Source organism: Lissotriton helveticus, chromosome 11 (assembly GCF_964261635.1).
Source record: "Lissotriton helveticus chromosome 11, aLisHel1.1, whole genome shotgun sequence".
In the NCBI taxonomy this organism is placed as follows: domain Eukaryota; kingdom Metazoa; phylum Chordata; class Amphibia; order Caudata; family Salamandridae; genus Lissotriton; species Lissotriton helveticus.
In genome coordinates, this window is record NC_136072.1 from 1025480318 (window position 1) to 1025496303 (window position 15986).

The following is a 15986-nucleotide window of genomic DNA, read 5'->3' on the forward strand; positions in this document are numbered from 1 at the left end:
GTATGTATATCTGTCACCACACCTTTATTTGGCAGGTTTTTCACCCTCTCTCTATTCAGTGATATTCACCATCTAAAAGCAACGTGCCTCCATAGACTTCTTCTATGCGGTCATTCTCTTTTTTGTGCGTGTCTTGGAGTCTCTGCCCCTCTCAAAGTGTGCCTTTTAGTCAATATGTTCTCGCTCTCACCGCCTCGCATGCCTTTTTTCGGGCTGTGTTGGCTTATAGGTACTTTCGGGCAGGTACTAACGATCAAAGGGCGGCAGCTCCTCGCAAGGTGCGCCTGTAGGCGTTGACGTGTCACCTGCCAGAGATGGGTAGTGTCACAGGGCGCCCCTCGGATTATGGCCCGTCAAACTGTCAGGTGGCGGCAGGGTGCTCCTCGCAGGCCCTGCCCTGTCATTAGCAGCTCGCACCAGTGAACAGCTTTTGTTGTGGGTTTATTGTTAGCGCAATGCATGACGGGAACGCCTCCCTACCAACATGGCGTCGCTCTGACAGTTGGAGAAGCCACCGGAGTCTGCCTGGGCTGGTTTGAGTCACAGACAGTGGCAGTCGTTGCTGTCAAAGCCGCAGAGGAGGACCGAACTTCACTGCTGCCTTTCTCCATTCAGCAGAGCCGCGGGAGAGGCTGGGACAAGACGAGCTGCGCCGGGGCTGCGGGACTCCCTTCCTCCTCGCCCGGGCTGCCGGGCTCTATTCCGCCTCCCTAGGGGCTGCTGCTTGCTGACCATGGGAGAAGGGTCAGCCTGCCGATCGTTCTTTCACGCAGGGTGTTAGCTGTGGCTTCTTGTGTTGCCGTGTGGGCCTGGACAGCCACCGCCCGCAGCAATGGGCTCGGCTGCCGCTGACTCTGCTCAGTGGCTGTCGGTGAAGGAGGAGACCATATTCCTGCATGACGGGCTTATCCGGGTCACCGATCTAGCCGAGCTCCCCAGCGAGATCGGGGTGTCCGAGTCTGGCGACACAGAGCTGGAGGTGAGTCTGTGCCCGGGCAGGGGGCTATCCCCTCCCTGCTGATACCAGTCCACTGTGTGTACAAGAGGGCGGGGTGAGTGCATGGCTCATACCTGGGAAGTAATATGGTCTGACGCAGAGTACGTGGCCTTTGTACAGAAATGGGGCTTTGGCGACGGAGAGCCTGACCCCAGCCCTGGGTTATGTGCGCATTTATGGGGGGAGGAGAGCCTTATTCTACACCTGGAGATAGAAATGGCTCACACCTTCGCTGTCTGGCAGCCAGGGTATTTATGAAGCACATGTACTGACTTCTTACGCACAATGCTCGCTCCAGTGGATGGCATAAACTTCGTCACGTACCCATTCATTATTCCCTGGTGGGTGCAGAACTATCTCCACTAAGGAGGGTTTTAAAAACATCTGTCCCACTCAACCTTTTTACATATCCCTTCAAGTGCAGGCCTTCTTCTCAACCCTCCTTCACTGAAATAGGAATCTTGGCATCCTTGTAGTTAAGTCCACTCTTAAACATTAAGTCTCCCATATAATCCTTGATACCTCATGAAAAGGTAGGGTCTTATTAGCGTCTTGTTAGTACTCGTCTTCAGCGTTCTCTCCTGACACCTAGGAAGGGCTTCCGTGTCTGCATTAATTTTCCATGCTCTCCTGACGAGGTATGCGAGGAGTGTTAGCCTTTCACTGCCCCATATCTACAAACCCCATCATTATGCTGCACCCTCTCCTGTTCTTGATGTAAAGCCTCTCACTGTGCCTCTGATTATGCACACATCTATATTTGCTTTCTACAGTACACCCTGTTCCTTCTGGGCAAGGCTTGCAATGCCCTGCATATTTCTTTTAATTTCATACATAGTCATGCGCTTTACCTCTCTGACCTCAGTCCCGAAGGCTCAGTAGGTGTCCGCAGCACCTTTCTCGATGGCCTCTCTGTGACTGTCCCTTTTAATCTCTAGCATCTTGCCGGACTCTCCAGTCGAGAGCCTGGGGTGTGGCATGCTCTCTATCGCCTCTCTGTATATATGCCCGCGTGTTTCCAAGCGCAGCCGCCGAATTCCCCCCCCCCCCCCCCCTATCTCTGCTACACATGCTCGGCAGCATCCTCATCAGCCGCGCTGCCTTCTGTACATGATCAGCATCCTCCATCGCTGCTGTTGGCGTGTATACACTGGCTCCGTTCCCTCCCCATCTTTTATCACGCAGGCTCCAACGTGCCATGTTTTCTCCCTGTCAGGGCCGCCCCAGTGATGCCTGTAGGAATGGTGACCGGCCGGACTCAGTTCAGCCCTATTAACAGGCTACATACAGAGATCTTCGTGAAGTGGGGTGCCGCATAGCTTGTAATTAGCTGTACGGAGATGTAGCCTTGGCCAGGAAGCGCTCACGTTGTCCTTGTAGACAGATACTCCATTGAACAACAGCAAATGTCGATAATGTGTTCTTATACATTACTAATTTACTTTAACCTAGATTAGGCCAACTGACGTTCATATTGTCGCCCATATAGAGCTGTTTTATCACATGGGTCACAGCAAACTTGCACATTTTTAAGTGCTAACTTACACCTGAACACATTCATTTTTGTTGCAGTTTTATATTCTGTTTTTGACATTGTAGCTCTCATTGCGATTCTCTTTTCGATCTGCCACTGGTGGTTTGGAAATGTTTTTTCTTCATAAAATACAGAGTTGGTGTTTCTCATCCTAAAAGTTAAGGAACATAGCGAATTCCTTCTTGCTTGGTTTACACCTGGGACAGTCTTGCTTTCTCCAAATGTTAAGGATCTTCTTTATAACCTTTCAGCACACCATAGGTTGATGGTACCCGCTAGGTGTGCTTCTGACATCGAATCACTCACAGCGAATTATACAAATAAAATGACGGTTGTTTACATTTATATTTGAGTGGATGTAATACATCGTTCATGACATAATCACCCGTGTGCCGTACTTGAGCTTTCTTTCACTGTACAGTGAAATACTTGTGATATTACACTGACTACTGGTGCACATGTTCTTCACTCTGTATTGTATCAAACAGCAGCAGTTTGTCACAATAAAAGCCTGTACTGAGGTGCCTTTATTCTTGTCAGTAGATATAAATATACTAAACAGAGAAGCCTGTAATCCCAGTTTAAAAACCCTGTCTCTAATTTTCTTATTACAATTTATTAACGTTCATTTATGACGTTAACATACCTGCTGCCAAGGCCAGAAGGTACTGGAAAAAAGCGGCTTCCCTAGCAAACCGACAGCTCCAACTGGCACTGAAACAATTAGCAGGAGAAACTTTACATAGCGTTTCTATTTTTCTTTCCCTGACAATGCTGTTACTGTCTTTTAAGGAGACCCAGAAGAATGCATGTTTTTTGGATGGCAGAAGTTAACAATTAAAGAATAGGAATCTATCTGTACGTTGTAAACCAAAAAGCTATTTTGATCGTGACTTGCATCAAAATGCTTAAATTATGTTTTCAGCAAACTTCAGTTGACATATTGTGATGTTAATGCGTACAGTACTCCAGATTTCACAGCTGTTAAACATGCCCACAACTTTAAATATCCCTGCTTCAGAAAGAGCATGAGCCTAAATATTTATTGGCAGCTTATGACAGAGTAATAGTATAGCCATGTATCATAAGGAATAAAATACCACATACATACAGTATGTTAAAATAATATTGCAAGTCACCTTACAGTTCTCTGAAGATATAACACTCAGACTTTGGGTTAAGCTATTGAAAAAGAGATTGCTCCTCTTTTAGTAGATCTTTTTAATGGGATACTGTACTCTGGGGTGGTCCCCGATTCATGGAAAGAAACTAACATTATAGTCTTTCATAAGAAAGGTAAACCAGTAGAGAATCCGGGGTCATATCGACCTATATCCTTAATAAATGCCGATACCAAGTTATATTCAAGGATCTGGGCGAAGAGGTTGGGCAGGATCATAGGCGGTCTTGTCTCTCCATGGCAACACTGTTTTGTTCCTGAGCGTGGTACGACAGATCACACATGTAGAGCAATAACTTTGTTTGATGCCCAGGAAGCCGTGGGGGGAGGGATGGCCATGATCCTGCTCGACGCAGAAAAAGCTTTTGATCGGGTGGAGTGGAGCTTCCTCTGGAGCATTCTGGTCGGGAGGGGTTTTGGTCCAAATATTGTTAGGGCTCTCAAAGCTATGTATATAGACCCAGAAGCAACAATTACGGCAATGGGAGAGAAATCAGATACGTTTAAGATAAGTAGAGGGACATGGCAGGGTTGTCCCTGCTCCCCCATACTATTCGCTATGTACATTGATCCGCTCATTCAGAAGATTTTAGAGTGCCCTAGAATATCTCCAGTGATTTATAATGGCTACGAAAACAAGATCTTAGCTTACGCTGATGACCTGGCGGTTATTACAACAGACCCGCAGCAGGCACTCCCAGAACTGGTACAGATGGCTAAAGCTTTCGGTCAAGGTTCTGGATATCTTCTGAATGAATCCAAAACCCAGATAATTTGCTCTAGGAACATACCAAGACCCGACCTAAGGTATGTTGATTCTGCTATATATTTAGGGGTTAAGATAAATGCTACAGTGGGTAAGATAGTGGAAGAGAATTACCCCCCCCCTCATTAAATCCATAGAGTTAGAATTGAAAAGGATGGATGCTCTTCATCTTTCGCTGGTCGGGAGAGTAAATGTCTTAAAAATGGCGATGTTTCCAAGGGTGCTATATCTATTTAGAGCCATTCCCCTATATATTGAGGAGAAAATTCTGAAGCAATTAGAGTCTGAAAAAAAAAAAAAAAAAAAAAAAAGACTTTGGGTTAATCAGTCTATCTGGTGACTTCTTCCTTGATGTGCAATATCTTTATAATGTATCTACGCAGTACTTTATCACAATTATGTGTAGGACAGGATACGTGGCATAGTGACTTTGGTCAGTTTTCGAAACAGGAGACATGAGTGCTAATACCAGATTTTCTACTTTGCAAACGTGCTTGCTCTGAACGGCACTGACTTTATCTGTAGCGACTTTTATTTCCTAACCCATCAACGTCTATTCTGCTTATAAACTTGATATTATGAATTGTATGTAAAAAAAACAGTGAAAATCTAAGTGGTTGACACACCCTCACGGAGCCATGAAATTGTGGTATGGGATGCCACAAACCCGTTTTATAATTAATCACCAGCCCTCCATCCATCTCAGAACTTCAGGGCAACCTCTATACTGCACACCCTTAAAATAGATTTGTTTGAGAAACAAATGGGTGAATCTTTATCAGTTGATCACAGAAACATTTATGGTATAGCTGAACTCAATGTCTTGACCTTTGCCCACTGGTAAAATGTTGGTGCCCTTTAATCTGTTTATCTTATTTGTATATGTATATATCTATCTGCAGATTTGTGCTTTTTTTTTTACTGCATACACTGCATTGTATGCCAAGTAGAAACTATACACATTAATATTACCAGCGTTGTGCACAGATCTGTGCAGCCTATAGTTCATGGCCTTCTTTAACTCCACTATAGTATGAATATTTGTCAGCCTATACCTTTTTAGATTCGATTGACCAAAGTGTAAAAAAAATAAAAATCTTTCCACAAAGGTTTAGCCACCAAAGAATGATAATTGCAAGTGTGGTTTAATTTTAAGAAGTTTAGTCGAGGGACAACATTTGTAATGGGAGAGGATCTCAAACAGTACTTTTATAGAGCTTTCACCTAGGAATTTCTTCTTCGGTTGAAGGGGATAAAAGATTGAGATTTCTGTAACAAATTTGGTATTGACTCAGTTATGTTCAAGGAAGTGTAATTTTTTGGAATGGTATTAAACCTTTTTAAATCTCGCCTAGGCAGCGCGCATGCGCTGCTCTAGGAGGACCTTTAGCCATCGGTCAGCTCCTTTTCAAGCACAATCGTGCTTGTGGCGGCATCCACCTTGCGGGAGCGAGCAGCGGCGGGCTGGCTAATTGGCCGCTGCTAGCTCCCGCAAGGCGGATGCAACCACAAGCACGAGTATGCTTGAAAATAGCTGATGCTTTTTTCATTGTTTGAGTTTCAGCATTAGTCATTCACAGTCATTAAACACTTTATTAGTGTACGGTGACCTGCCTGACCTGCATGTGCATCTGGTAACAATTATCCCGGGTCAACTTGTCCCATTTCGACTATTTTTTACAATTTTATCTTGCGCTTTGTTTTTGTTTTCCCATGATAGGGACGTCTGGTAATATTCATCCGAGTGCCACTTTCCCGAGTTCAACTTGTGCTTCATGTTTCCGAGTTCAACTTGTGCGATTTCTACTTTTTCCCCCTCCTTTTATGTTGGGCTTTGTTTTTATTTCCCCATGATAGGGACGTGCATATCCCGAGTTCACATTGTGCTTTGTGTTTCCCAAAACAATTACCGGTTCAACTTGTGCCATTTTTACTTTTTTCCCCCACTTTTAGCTTGCGCTTTGTTTTCATTTCCCCATGATAGGGACGTGTATTAGCGTCTGGTAATAATTATCCCGAGTGCCACTTTCCAGAGTTCAACTTGTGCTTAGTGTTTCCCGAGTTCAACTTGTGCGATTTCTACTTTTTTTCCCTCCTTTTATGTTGGGCTTTGTTTTTATTTTCCCACGAGAAGGACGTGCATTTGGTATCTGTGATTCCATTTATTTCTACTTAAAAAAGCCTTTTCTAAAAACCGCTGAAGTTACCACGCAGCACAACTTTAGGTGCGTGCGCATTCGTTCACACCACCATTCAGAAATTTACAAACATTACAAGAAACAATAGAAACTGCTCACACAGTCCAGACTTTATGGCGCACGCTCTCGTCATTCCTTTAACAGCAAGGTCCGTGCGCATTCGTTCACACCAACATTCACACCTTTAAAAACATTACAAGAAACAATAAAAACAGCCCCTATACTACAAACTTCATGGTGCACACATTGGCTTTTAGTATAACAACAAGATGCATGCGTATTACTTCACTGTACCATTCTTAAATGAAAATATTACCGGAAATAATAAATCCTCCTCCTACACTACAGACTTCATGGCATATAACGTGTTCTTTCTTTTTAACAACGTACGTGCACTTGTAAGAAAAACTATAAACAAGCTCTCTGCATTAACTTTATAATTGCACTGTTGGCTAAGTAACCTTGTTTGCTAATCACATAATCTCCCCAGAAACAGTATGCTCTCTTCTAGTGCATATTAGAATATTTTACATAAAAGTACAACCTGGTGCATGGTGACTCCGGAAAGGGCTGGTCGATCTTTTAAAGTGGATTAGGAGTACATAGAGGCGCTTAAAAATTGGGCAGCAGGGTTAAATAACAAACCCATTTTTTAATGTTTTGAAAAAGCAGATTGAGGAACTAATATACATATTAGTTAGTATAGGGTTTGGTACTTACTCACCGTGTAGTGAAGTGGCTTTGTTTTGTGTCTTTAAGGCAGTGGTTCCCAAACTTTTTCGACATGTGGCTCCCTTGACCTATTGGCCCTTGGCCACGGCTCCCCACTACGTTTTATTTTATGAGCGTGTGTGGGGGGGGGGGAGGGAGGAAGAAGCTGATGTAAGCCTAGCCTCAGGAGTACTTCAATTTTTCTCCCTGAAAATAATTGTGATGAAGCTGATGAAGGTATTTTAATCGTAGATATTTGGGAAAATACTATTTAAAAGCATCTGAATATTCTCTCTCTCACAAAAGCATGGTCAAAAGGTCCTAAAATAATAGATGACAAATAGATTTGTCTAAAAAATTTACTCCCATTGGTGTCTATGCCAAAAGGAAAGCACACATGGCATTGAACATCCCAAACACGCAAAACACAAAAACAGCTGAAAAGCTGTATTCACACAGTTCAAGTCTTTAATAAATGGGCCCCTTCTAGCTGTTCTTGAAGAAAGTAGTGGCAGGTGCGAAGTGATGGCTATAGACGCACTTCAGCAGGTATAGAAATGTTTACATGGGACACCAGCAAACTAAACCTCCTGGGACTTAAACGCGCGCATTTATGCAGACAAAACCCAGCAGTGGATATTAACTTAACCAAAAGAGTTTCTTGTCATGAGAAGAATATGATTTCCTTAGCACGGTTGATTAGCTGTCGAAAGTAACTTGGAAATGTCAGGGTCAATGCATTCTCAGCATTAATTACATTATAATACATTTAGAACTACATTAACATTCTGACATCCAACTGGGCCATTTTCCTTCCAGCTGGCACTAATAAAAAGTATTTTGCAACAAAAAAGTAAATGTTGCGATTTGAGAGTCCCCTCTTCTCTTTCTTAACAGCAGCAGCGCAGGAATGGTGTCAAATACACAAGTAATTTTTTCAAACACTGTTGGTGGCGGAGCCGGGTGAGTAAAAGCAAGATTTATTGTCAAATCGTTAATGTCTAGTTTTCCATCCACTGCTGGTGAGTTCGAACATAGGCACCGTTAATACACAGAATCTTTTAAACAGCATATTCGAGGCAGAATCGTGCTTCACTGGCTGGCAAAACCAAAAGGAAAATCCGAAAAGCAAGACAAACGTTGTATTTTAAGCTGTTCTCTGCAAGTACGTTACATACAATCCTTTAAATATTATCACATACCCATTAGTAACAAACTGTAGAGTCTGAAAAATCTGCCCGCCCCTTTGACACTAGACGATTTGTAGTCCACTTAAACAAGGGCAGCTGCTTGATTGGCCGCTTTAGGTGTTTCTTTTAAAGCATTTATAAATCATTGACACGGATTGATAAAGAGAAGGAACAACTTAAGTGAACTCCAGCATGCACTATTTCTGTCTACGTGAGGTCATTCAGCATCAGTTTTATTTGCATGAAAATCCCATTCCAAGTTCACAAGTGTAAAACATCAATGCTGCGGCGCCCTTAGCTGGTTTTGACGGCGCACTGGGGTGCCACGGCGCACAGATTGGGAACCGCTGCTTTAAGGGCATCAGATCGGTGGTGCAAGCTGTTTAGGCAGCATGCAACTTTACAGTGGTTCCACAGTATTTTTTGCCTTGTCCACGGAACAGCATAAAGAAAATGTTATAGCTAGTCAGTTAAATTATGCCTGCAACACAATATTATGCTTGTAACACAATCTGCATATTTAGCGGGTTAGAACATTGGCGATAAAAAAAATGACTAGAAGATCCTGTGTTTCTGTTAAGTTTCTCAGACTAGCAGATTCACTGCCCCTCAATACAGATTTCATGGCGCACGCCCTCGTATTTCTTTTTACCAACAACGGGCGTGCGCATGTTTTAAAACTATTAATAAACTCTCAAAATGTACTTTATAATTGCACTGTTGGCTTACTAACCTTGCTTGCTAATCTTATAATCTCCTCTGAAACAGTAGACTCTGTCCTAGCGCATATTAGGATATTTTACATAAAAGTACAACATGGCGCATGGTGACTCCGGAAAGGGCTGGGCTCTCTTTTAAAGTGGATTAAGAGTACATAGAGGCGCTTAAAAATTACTAAAGTGTGGCTCCTCTTTGTAATTTGTGGGCGCTGCTAAGGGCGATAAAAGTAATCCTAACGAGCAATGGCATAGCCAATAGGTCTTGCCTTTGGGACCTTATAAGTGTTTAGTTATCCAGCACACAATATCTTTGGTGCAACAACAACTGTTGCATGGCTAAACAGTGATAAGGCCCCAAAGGCGAGACCTATTGGCTATGCCAATGCTTGTTGTTATAATCTTGTGAACACCCAAATGAGAAATGTCTAGTGGCCTCGAACAGGCACTCACACCATGGTGTACAGGGAATATCATACAGATGTAGGATACCATGTAAGTTTGGAGGAAAACTGTTTTAGTCTTGGGATTTGCTACTCGGACAGATTTTTGAATTCTAGTAGACCGGGTAATGCATATTCGCACAATTCTGCAAATTAGCACTTGGTGTGAGGTAAAGGTATAAGCGAAGAGTTTTGAGGAATTACACCTTTTGTTCCTCAAGTCTGTTACTTGTCCGTACTCTATATAAGCAACGCATGCCATCACTGATATCTAGTCTTTCTAGTGTTATTATTTTGCAACCTCACTCGCAGAGTAAGTCACCCACCCTTTTATGCACACGGCTTACTAACTCTCCAACGTGCCCATTGATATTAGTTCATTAGGCTTTCTGATACTACAAACTATCAAAACACTGAAACATTAAACAGGAAAACAAGAAATGCAGGTTAGGGAAGGAGAGAATGGAGAAAGAAGGTAACAACGGGAAGAAATGCATTGCTTCCTTCTGGCCTAGTCCTGGCATGAAGCTTTATCTGCAATGCTTTCTGTAATAGTTCCTTGCATGCCATTCATCCATCCCGTTGGGAACTGTTACTGTAGTTGTGAGCTCTCTCATATTAGTTCTGCCTTTTAATGTAGGGTTTTAGCTTGCCTGTCTCATGCAAGGAGCATATTGTGGACAACATTTGCAAGTTAGTGCCACTTATCCTTCCAAGATAGACTCTTATGTTGAGCCTGCAATTTTCTTCAGCCATTCTTTTATAAACTGGTCTCACACGACATGATTCATTAGAATGTCTTGCAGAATGTTTTTTTATATCAGACCTTCAGGAGCCTTTTCTCGTGCTGTAGTGTGATTTGGTCTCAGACGGTGGGTTTGCCATTCCTAGTAGAAGGCCTGAAGTTCGGATTTTTCCATGTTGCCTCCAGGAAAGAGCCCACTGATTTCATGACTATGTTGTCAGAATTCCACTGCAGGAAGGCATTGCAGATTATATGAACATCCCTTATTGTTTCTGTAGTTGCATTAATAATTCCTTCCACTACTAGGCCTGTTGTGGGCATATCTAGAGTAAAATGCAGAAGGCTTTAAGTGGATTCGTTTGCGTAATGACTTGTAGGATCTGAAAACGTTTCCATTTTGTCAAACTTCTAGCTAGATAACTAATGTTGCACTGTGATATAAGAAAATTACTCCATTCTTGGTGGTGTTGGAGGGGGTATGGTCATGATCGAAATGTATGGTACATGAAAACTGCAATGGTTGTAAATGTCTTGCCATCTGAGGTGAGCAAGACCTTCTAAATTGTGGATACATTTCCTGGCGCTCCATGAATGTGATTTTACTTTCCGTGTTATTGGGAGTGTTTATCAGGTATTCCAGCTGGAACTGCCTGAGATATTTTGTGAGAGACTTTATGCTTCTCGAAAGTTTATCCAGCCCCTGCTGTTTACTCCATGTCCAGATGACCATATTGTCATAACTAATGGGAATGAGTCATTGGATACCAAGGGGAGAATGGACCCATAATTAAGTAATACTCCAAAGGAGAGGCCATTTTGCTCCGTTTACACCTGGATCTGTATACAAATGAATAGGTAAATATGTATGGGTTGATGACTCATGAAAAATATTTATTTTTCCAAACATGAAAGATTCTCGTAAAATCGAGGTTTTAGAGATCAGCTCACCAAATGCATCATTCTGAAAACATTTGTTGAACATAAAGTGTTAACATTTCAGTAGATCATATTTTCTCTTTGAGATTGTCAAAAGGAAGGGGACTTTCACCTGTGTAACATTGTGTGAGTGCATCAAATATAGCCACTAGAATTCTTGTATGTGGTTAAAATCAGTCTTTACTTTAAAATATGCTAAAGATTAGTGCTTTCTTTGTGTTAGAGGGAACATCTTGTAGGGAAAGTCCCTAGAGGATGTTAGTTTTTTTTCAAATGATTTCTAGTGGTAGGTTTAAGCCATTATCAGAGCTACCTCTGCTGGCTTCACAGATTTTAGTTGTCCTTGGGATAATGATCTTTGTTTCTGTGTCCTGGAAACGGATGTTGACGTGTTTTGACTCTTGTAACTAGCAGGGGTCTACTCACGACAGACTCGTTGTTCCTAAAAGTGGGGAACAGGTTGTATTTTAATGGTGAAATACTTTATCGGATATATTTGATAAATGTAGTAGCCCCATGTAACAAATGCAAGCAGTGGAAGGCAAGCAATTAAACACAAGAAGTGAGAGTGAGCATAAAGCCAGCCAGTGTTAAGCAATGCCTTGGCTCTAAGCTCACTGTACGTTTTTGCTATTTATTAATTTGTCGGATTTGTAAAGCGCATAGCTGCCCCAGTGACGGGGCGTCCCAGCGCTACCACAGACTCCAAGACAAGAACCAGAAAGAAAAGAAGGTTACACAGGGAAAATCCAGGTCTTCATGGCTTTCCGGAAAACGAGATGGTTCTGGATGGCTCTAATAGAAACAGGCAGCGCATTCCAAAGTTGCGCGGCCAGACTGCGAAAGGAACGACCACCCGCTCTGGCTCATCGAGACACGCGGGGTACAGACCAGCCCTGAATCAGCAGATCTCAAAGGACGCCGTGGCATGTAGAACTCTAACAGACCGGCTTGCCCCAAGGGTGCCTGAAGCATCAGGATCCTATGTACCACATAGAGCGACTTGAATTGAATTCGCTTCTCGACAGGCAACCAATGAAGTTTGCGAAGCACGTGAGAAACTGAGCGAGATTTCGGGGGAGCAACCAGAATGCGGGCAGCTGCATTCTGTACTCTCTGTAGATGCTTAACACTAGCCTTGTTGGCACCCAAATAGAGGCAGTTGCCATAATCCAGTCTAGATAGAATTGTAGCCTAAAAGTAGGGAACAGGTTGTATTTTAATGGTGAAATACACTTTAACGGATATATTTGATAAATGTAGTAGCCCCATGTGACAAATGCAAGAAGTGGAAGGCAAGTAATTAAACACAAGAAGTGAGAGTGAGCATAAAGCCAGCCAGTGGTAAGCAATGCCTTGGCTCTAAGTTCACTACATTTTTTCTATTTATTAATTTGTCGGATTTGTAAAGCGCATAGCTGCCCCAGCGACGGGGCGTCCCAGCGCTACCACAGACTCCAAGACAAGAACCAGAAAGAAAAGAAGGTTACACAGGGAAAATCCAGGTCTTCATGGCTTTCCGGAAAACGAGATGGTTCTGGATGGCTCTAATAGAAACAGGCAGCGCATTCCAAAGTTGCGCGGCCAGACTGCGAAAGGAACGACCACCCGCTCTGGCTCATCGAGACACGCGGGGTACAGACCAGCCCTGAATCAGCAGATCTCAAAGGACGCCGTGGCATGTAGAACTCTAACAGACCGGCTTGCCCCAAGGGTGCCTGAAGCATCAGGATCCTATGTACCACATAGAGCGACTTGAATTGAATTCGCTTCTCGACAGGCAACCAATGAAGTTTGCGAAGCACGTGAGAAACTGAGCGAGATTTCGGGGGAGCAACCAGAATGCGGGCAGCTGCATTCTGTACTCTCTGTAGATGCTTACACTAGCCTTGTTGGCACCCAAATAGAGGCAGTTGCCATAATCCAGTCTAGATAGAATTGTAGCCTAAAAGTAAGGAACAGGTTGTATTTTAATGGTGAAATACACTTTAACGGATATATTTGATAAATGTAGTAGCCCCATGTGACAAATGCAAGAAGTGGAAGGCAAGTAAGTAAACACAAGAAGTGAGAGTGAGCATAAAGCCAGCCAGTGGTAAGCAATGCCTTGGCTCTAAGCTCACTACATTTTTTCTATTTATTAATTTGTCGGATTTGTAAAGCGCATAGCTGCCCCAGCGACGGGGCGTCCCAGCGCTACCACATACTCCAAGACAAGAACCAGAAAGAAAAGCAGTATAAACAGGGAAAAGCCAGGTCTTTATGGCTTTCCGGAAAACTAGATGGTTCTGGATGGCTCTAATAGAAACAGGGAGCGCATTCCAAAGTTGCGCGGCCAGACTGCGAAAGGAACGACCACCCGCTTTGACTCATCGAGACACGCGGGGTACAGACCAGCCCTGAATCAGCAGATCTCAAAGGACGCCGTGGCACGTAGAACTCTAACAGACCGGCTTGCCCCACGGGTGCCTGAAGCATCAGGATCCTATGCACCACACAGAGCGACTTGAATTGAATTCGCTTCTCGACAGGCAACCAATGAAGGTTGCGAAGCAGGTGAGAAACTGAGCGAGATTTCGGGGGAGCAACCAGAATGCGGGCAGCTGCATTCTGTACTCTCTGTAGATGCTTAACACTAGCCTTGTTGGTACCCAAATAGAGGCAGTTGCCATAATCCAGTCTAGATAGAATTGTATCCTGGACAATAGTTTGGCGTACTTTTGGAGGAAAGAACCCCAACAACGGCTTCAGGCCTCGCAGAAGCCCGAAACACGCCCCGGCCACTACCTTCGATTGGGCGTCCAACGTCAGGCCACTGTCAAACCACACGCCTAGGATTTTCACTGTCTCCTTAGGGAGGGAGGCAGGTTTAAGGCGATCCGGCCAATATTGTTCAGACCACAACCCCTGATCCTTACTGGCTTTCAGCTGCAAGCAGTTTAACACCATCCAGTCTGCAATCGCTGAGAGATCCTCTTTAAACTTGGCCAGATTGGTGCATCTATTTTTGGAGAAAGCGATCACCAACTGGGTGTCTCCAGCATATGACACCAGTGACAAGCCCCTTCCCTTCGCTAGCACGGCCAAAGGCCGGACGTAGATGTTGAACAGTAGGGGGCTCAACACTGAGCCCTGCGGCACCCCCTGATGAAAAGCAAACTCCTGAGAGTGGAAAGGAGGCACGAGAACTTGAAATGATCTCTCCCCCCCCCCCAAAAAAAGACCGGAGCCAATTCAGGGCTGCATCCCGGATGCCTATTCCTGAGAGTGGAAAGGAGGCAAGAGAACTTGAAATGACCCCCCCCCCCCCCCCAAAAGACCGGAGCCAATTCAGGGCCGCATACCGGATGCCTATTTCCTGAAGGCGTCTTAGAAGAGTTGCATGAGAGACGGTATCGAAAGCGGCACTTAGGTCCAGAAGGATCAAGGCCGCTGAGTCACCGTCATCCAAATTCACCCGGATGGCCTCCGTAACTACCAACAGAGCTGACTCAGTTCTGTGGCGAGCTCGGAAACCGTGCTGAGAAGGATCAAGAATGGCATTCTGCTCAATAAATTTAGAGAGAATGGAATTCATGTGCGACTCAGCTAGCTTCGCCAGGAAAGGCAATTGGGAAATGGGGCGAAAGTTGCCTGCCTCCATAGGGTCCAAGGAGGGTTTTTTGAGCAACGGGTAGATCTTAGCGTGTTTCCACGCCCTCGGTACAGAGGCTGATGCCAACGAAAGATTGACAAGGTCAATATTCAGCGGGGAAAGGCAAGTGAGAAGCTGACGGAAATGAGCAGGTATCAGAGGGTCGGCCGGCGAATCCGTTTTGATCTTCAAGCAGAGGGCCTCGAACTCCATCTGTGACAACAGAGGAAAGGATGCCAACGTGTTTTCCACGATGGAACACGTAGCACCCAAGGCCGCCGCCTCAGGGGACGAAGTCAGAGTGGGTAGTCCAAGATAGATCTTTTCGACTTTATTCAAGAAGTACTGAGCCAGCTCATTCCACTGCAGGTTGGAGGAGATCGATGACGTCCCCGTAGTGCCACTGCTCTTCATGCCCTTCAGCACGGAGAAGATCGTCTTGGCGGGATTGGTACTGGCCAGGATTTTATCAGCCACATACTCCGCACGAGCTCGCCGAATGAGCTTGTGGTACTGTTTAATGGTTGCTCGATATTCACTTTTTGCAGCCCCGTCATAAGAACGTCTCCAAGCACGTTCAAGTTGCTTACAGCCCTTTTTGGCTGTGATTAACGAGTCATTAAACTAGGGGTTAGATGGCCTACGCGTTTCCCCCCCCAGTTTAGGCGGGATGCAACTATCCAAGCCTAGAGTTACCCACTCGTTAAATCAGAAATTTGCCGCCTCCACATCCGGTGGCAGCTGGGGCCTATGGCTAGACAACCATGCTGAAAGAAAACCTGTGTCTAACTTATGCCAAGGGCGTTTTAAGACTGGAGCAGGACGAATCAGGTCAATTTTCCCCAGCAACCGCAGCGAGAATGGGACCAAGAAATGGTCGGTCCAGGCCTGCGGAACCGGCGACATGATCGTGAGGGAACTTAAATTGGAGAATAT

At 44.4% G+C, this 15986-nt stretch overlaps 1 protein-coding gene across 4 annotated transcripts in view; it reads left to right on the forward strand.

Moving 5' to 3' along the window:
• The first annotated feature begins 449 nt into the window (after positions 1 to 449).
• HECTD4 (HECT domain E3 ubiquitin protein ligase 4) overlaps positions 450 to 15986 on the forward strand; it is a 2216728-nt gene continuing 2201191 nt past the window's right edge. For 3 of the 4 annotated variants that reach the window (XM_078667422.1, XM_078667425.1, XM_078667423.1), the window contains exon 1: positions 450 to 979. In XM_078667422.1, the coding sequence (XP_078523548.1) occupies positions 833 to 979 (147 nt within the window). In that variant the 5' untranslated portion in view covers positions 450 to 832. The remainder of the gene's footprint in view (positions 980 to 15986) is intronic. The other variant, XM_078667424.1, reaches the window with a different exon arrangement.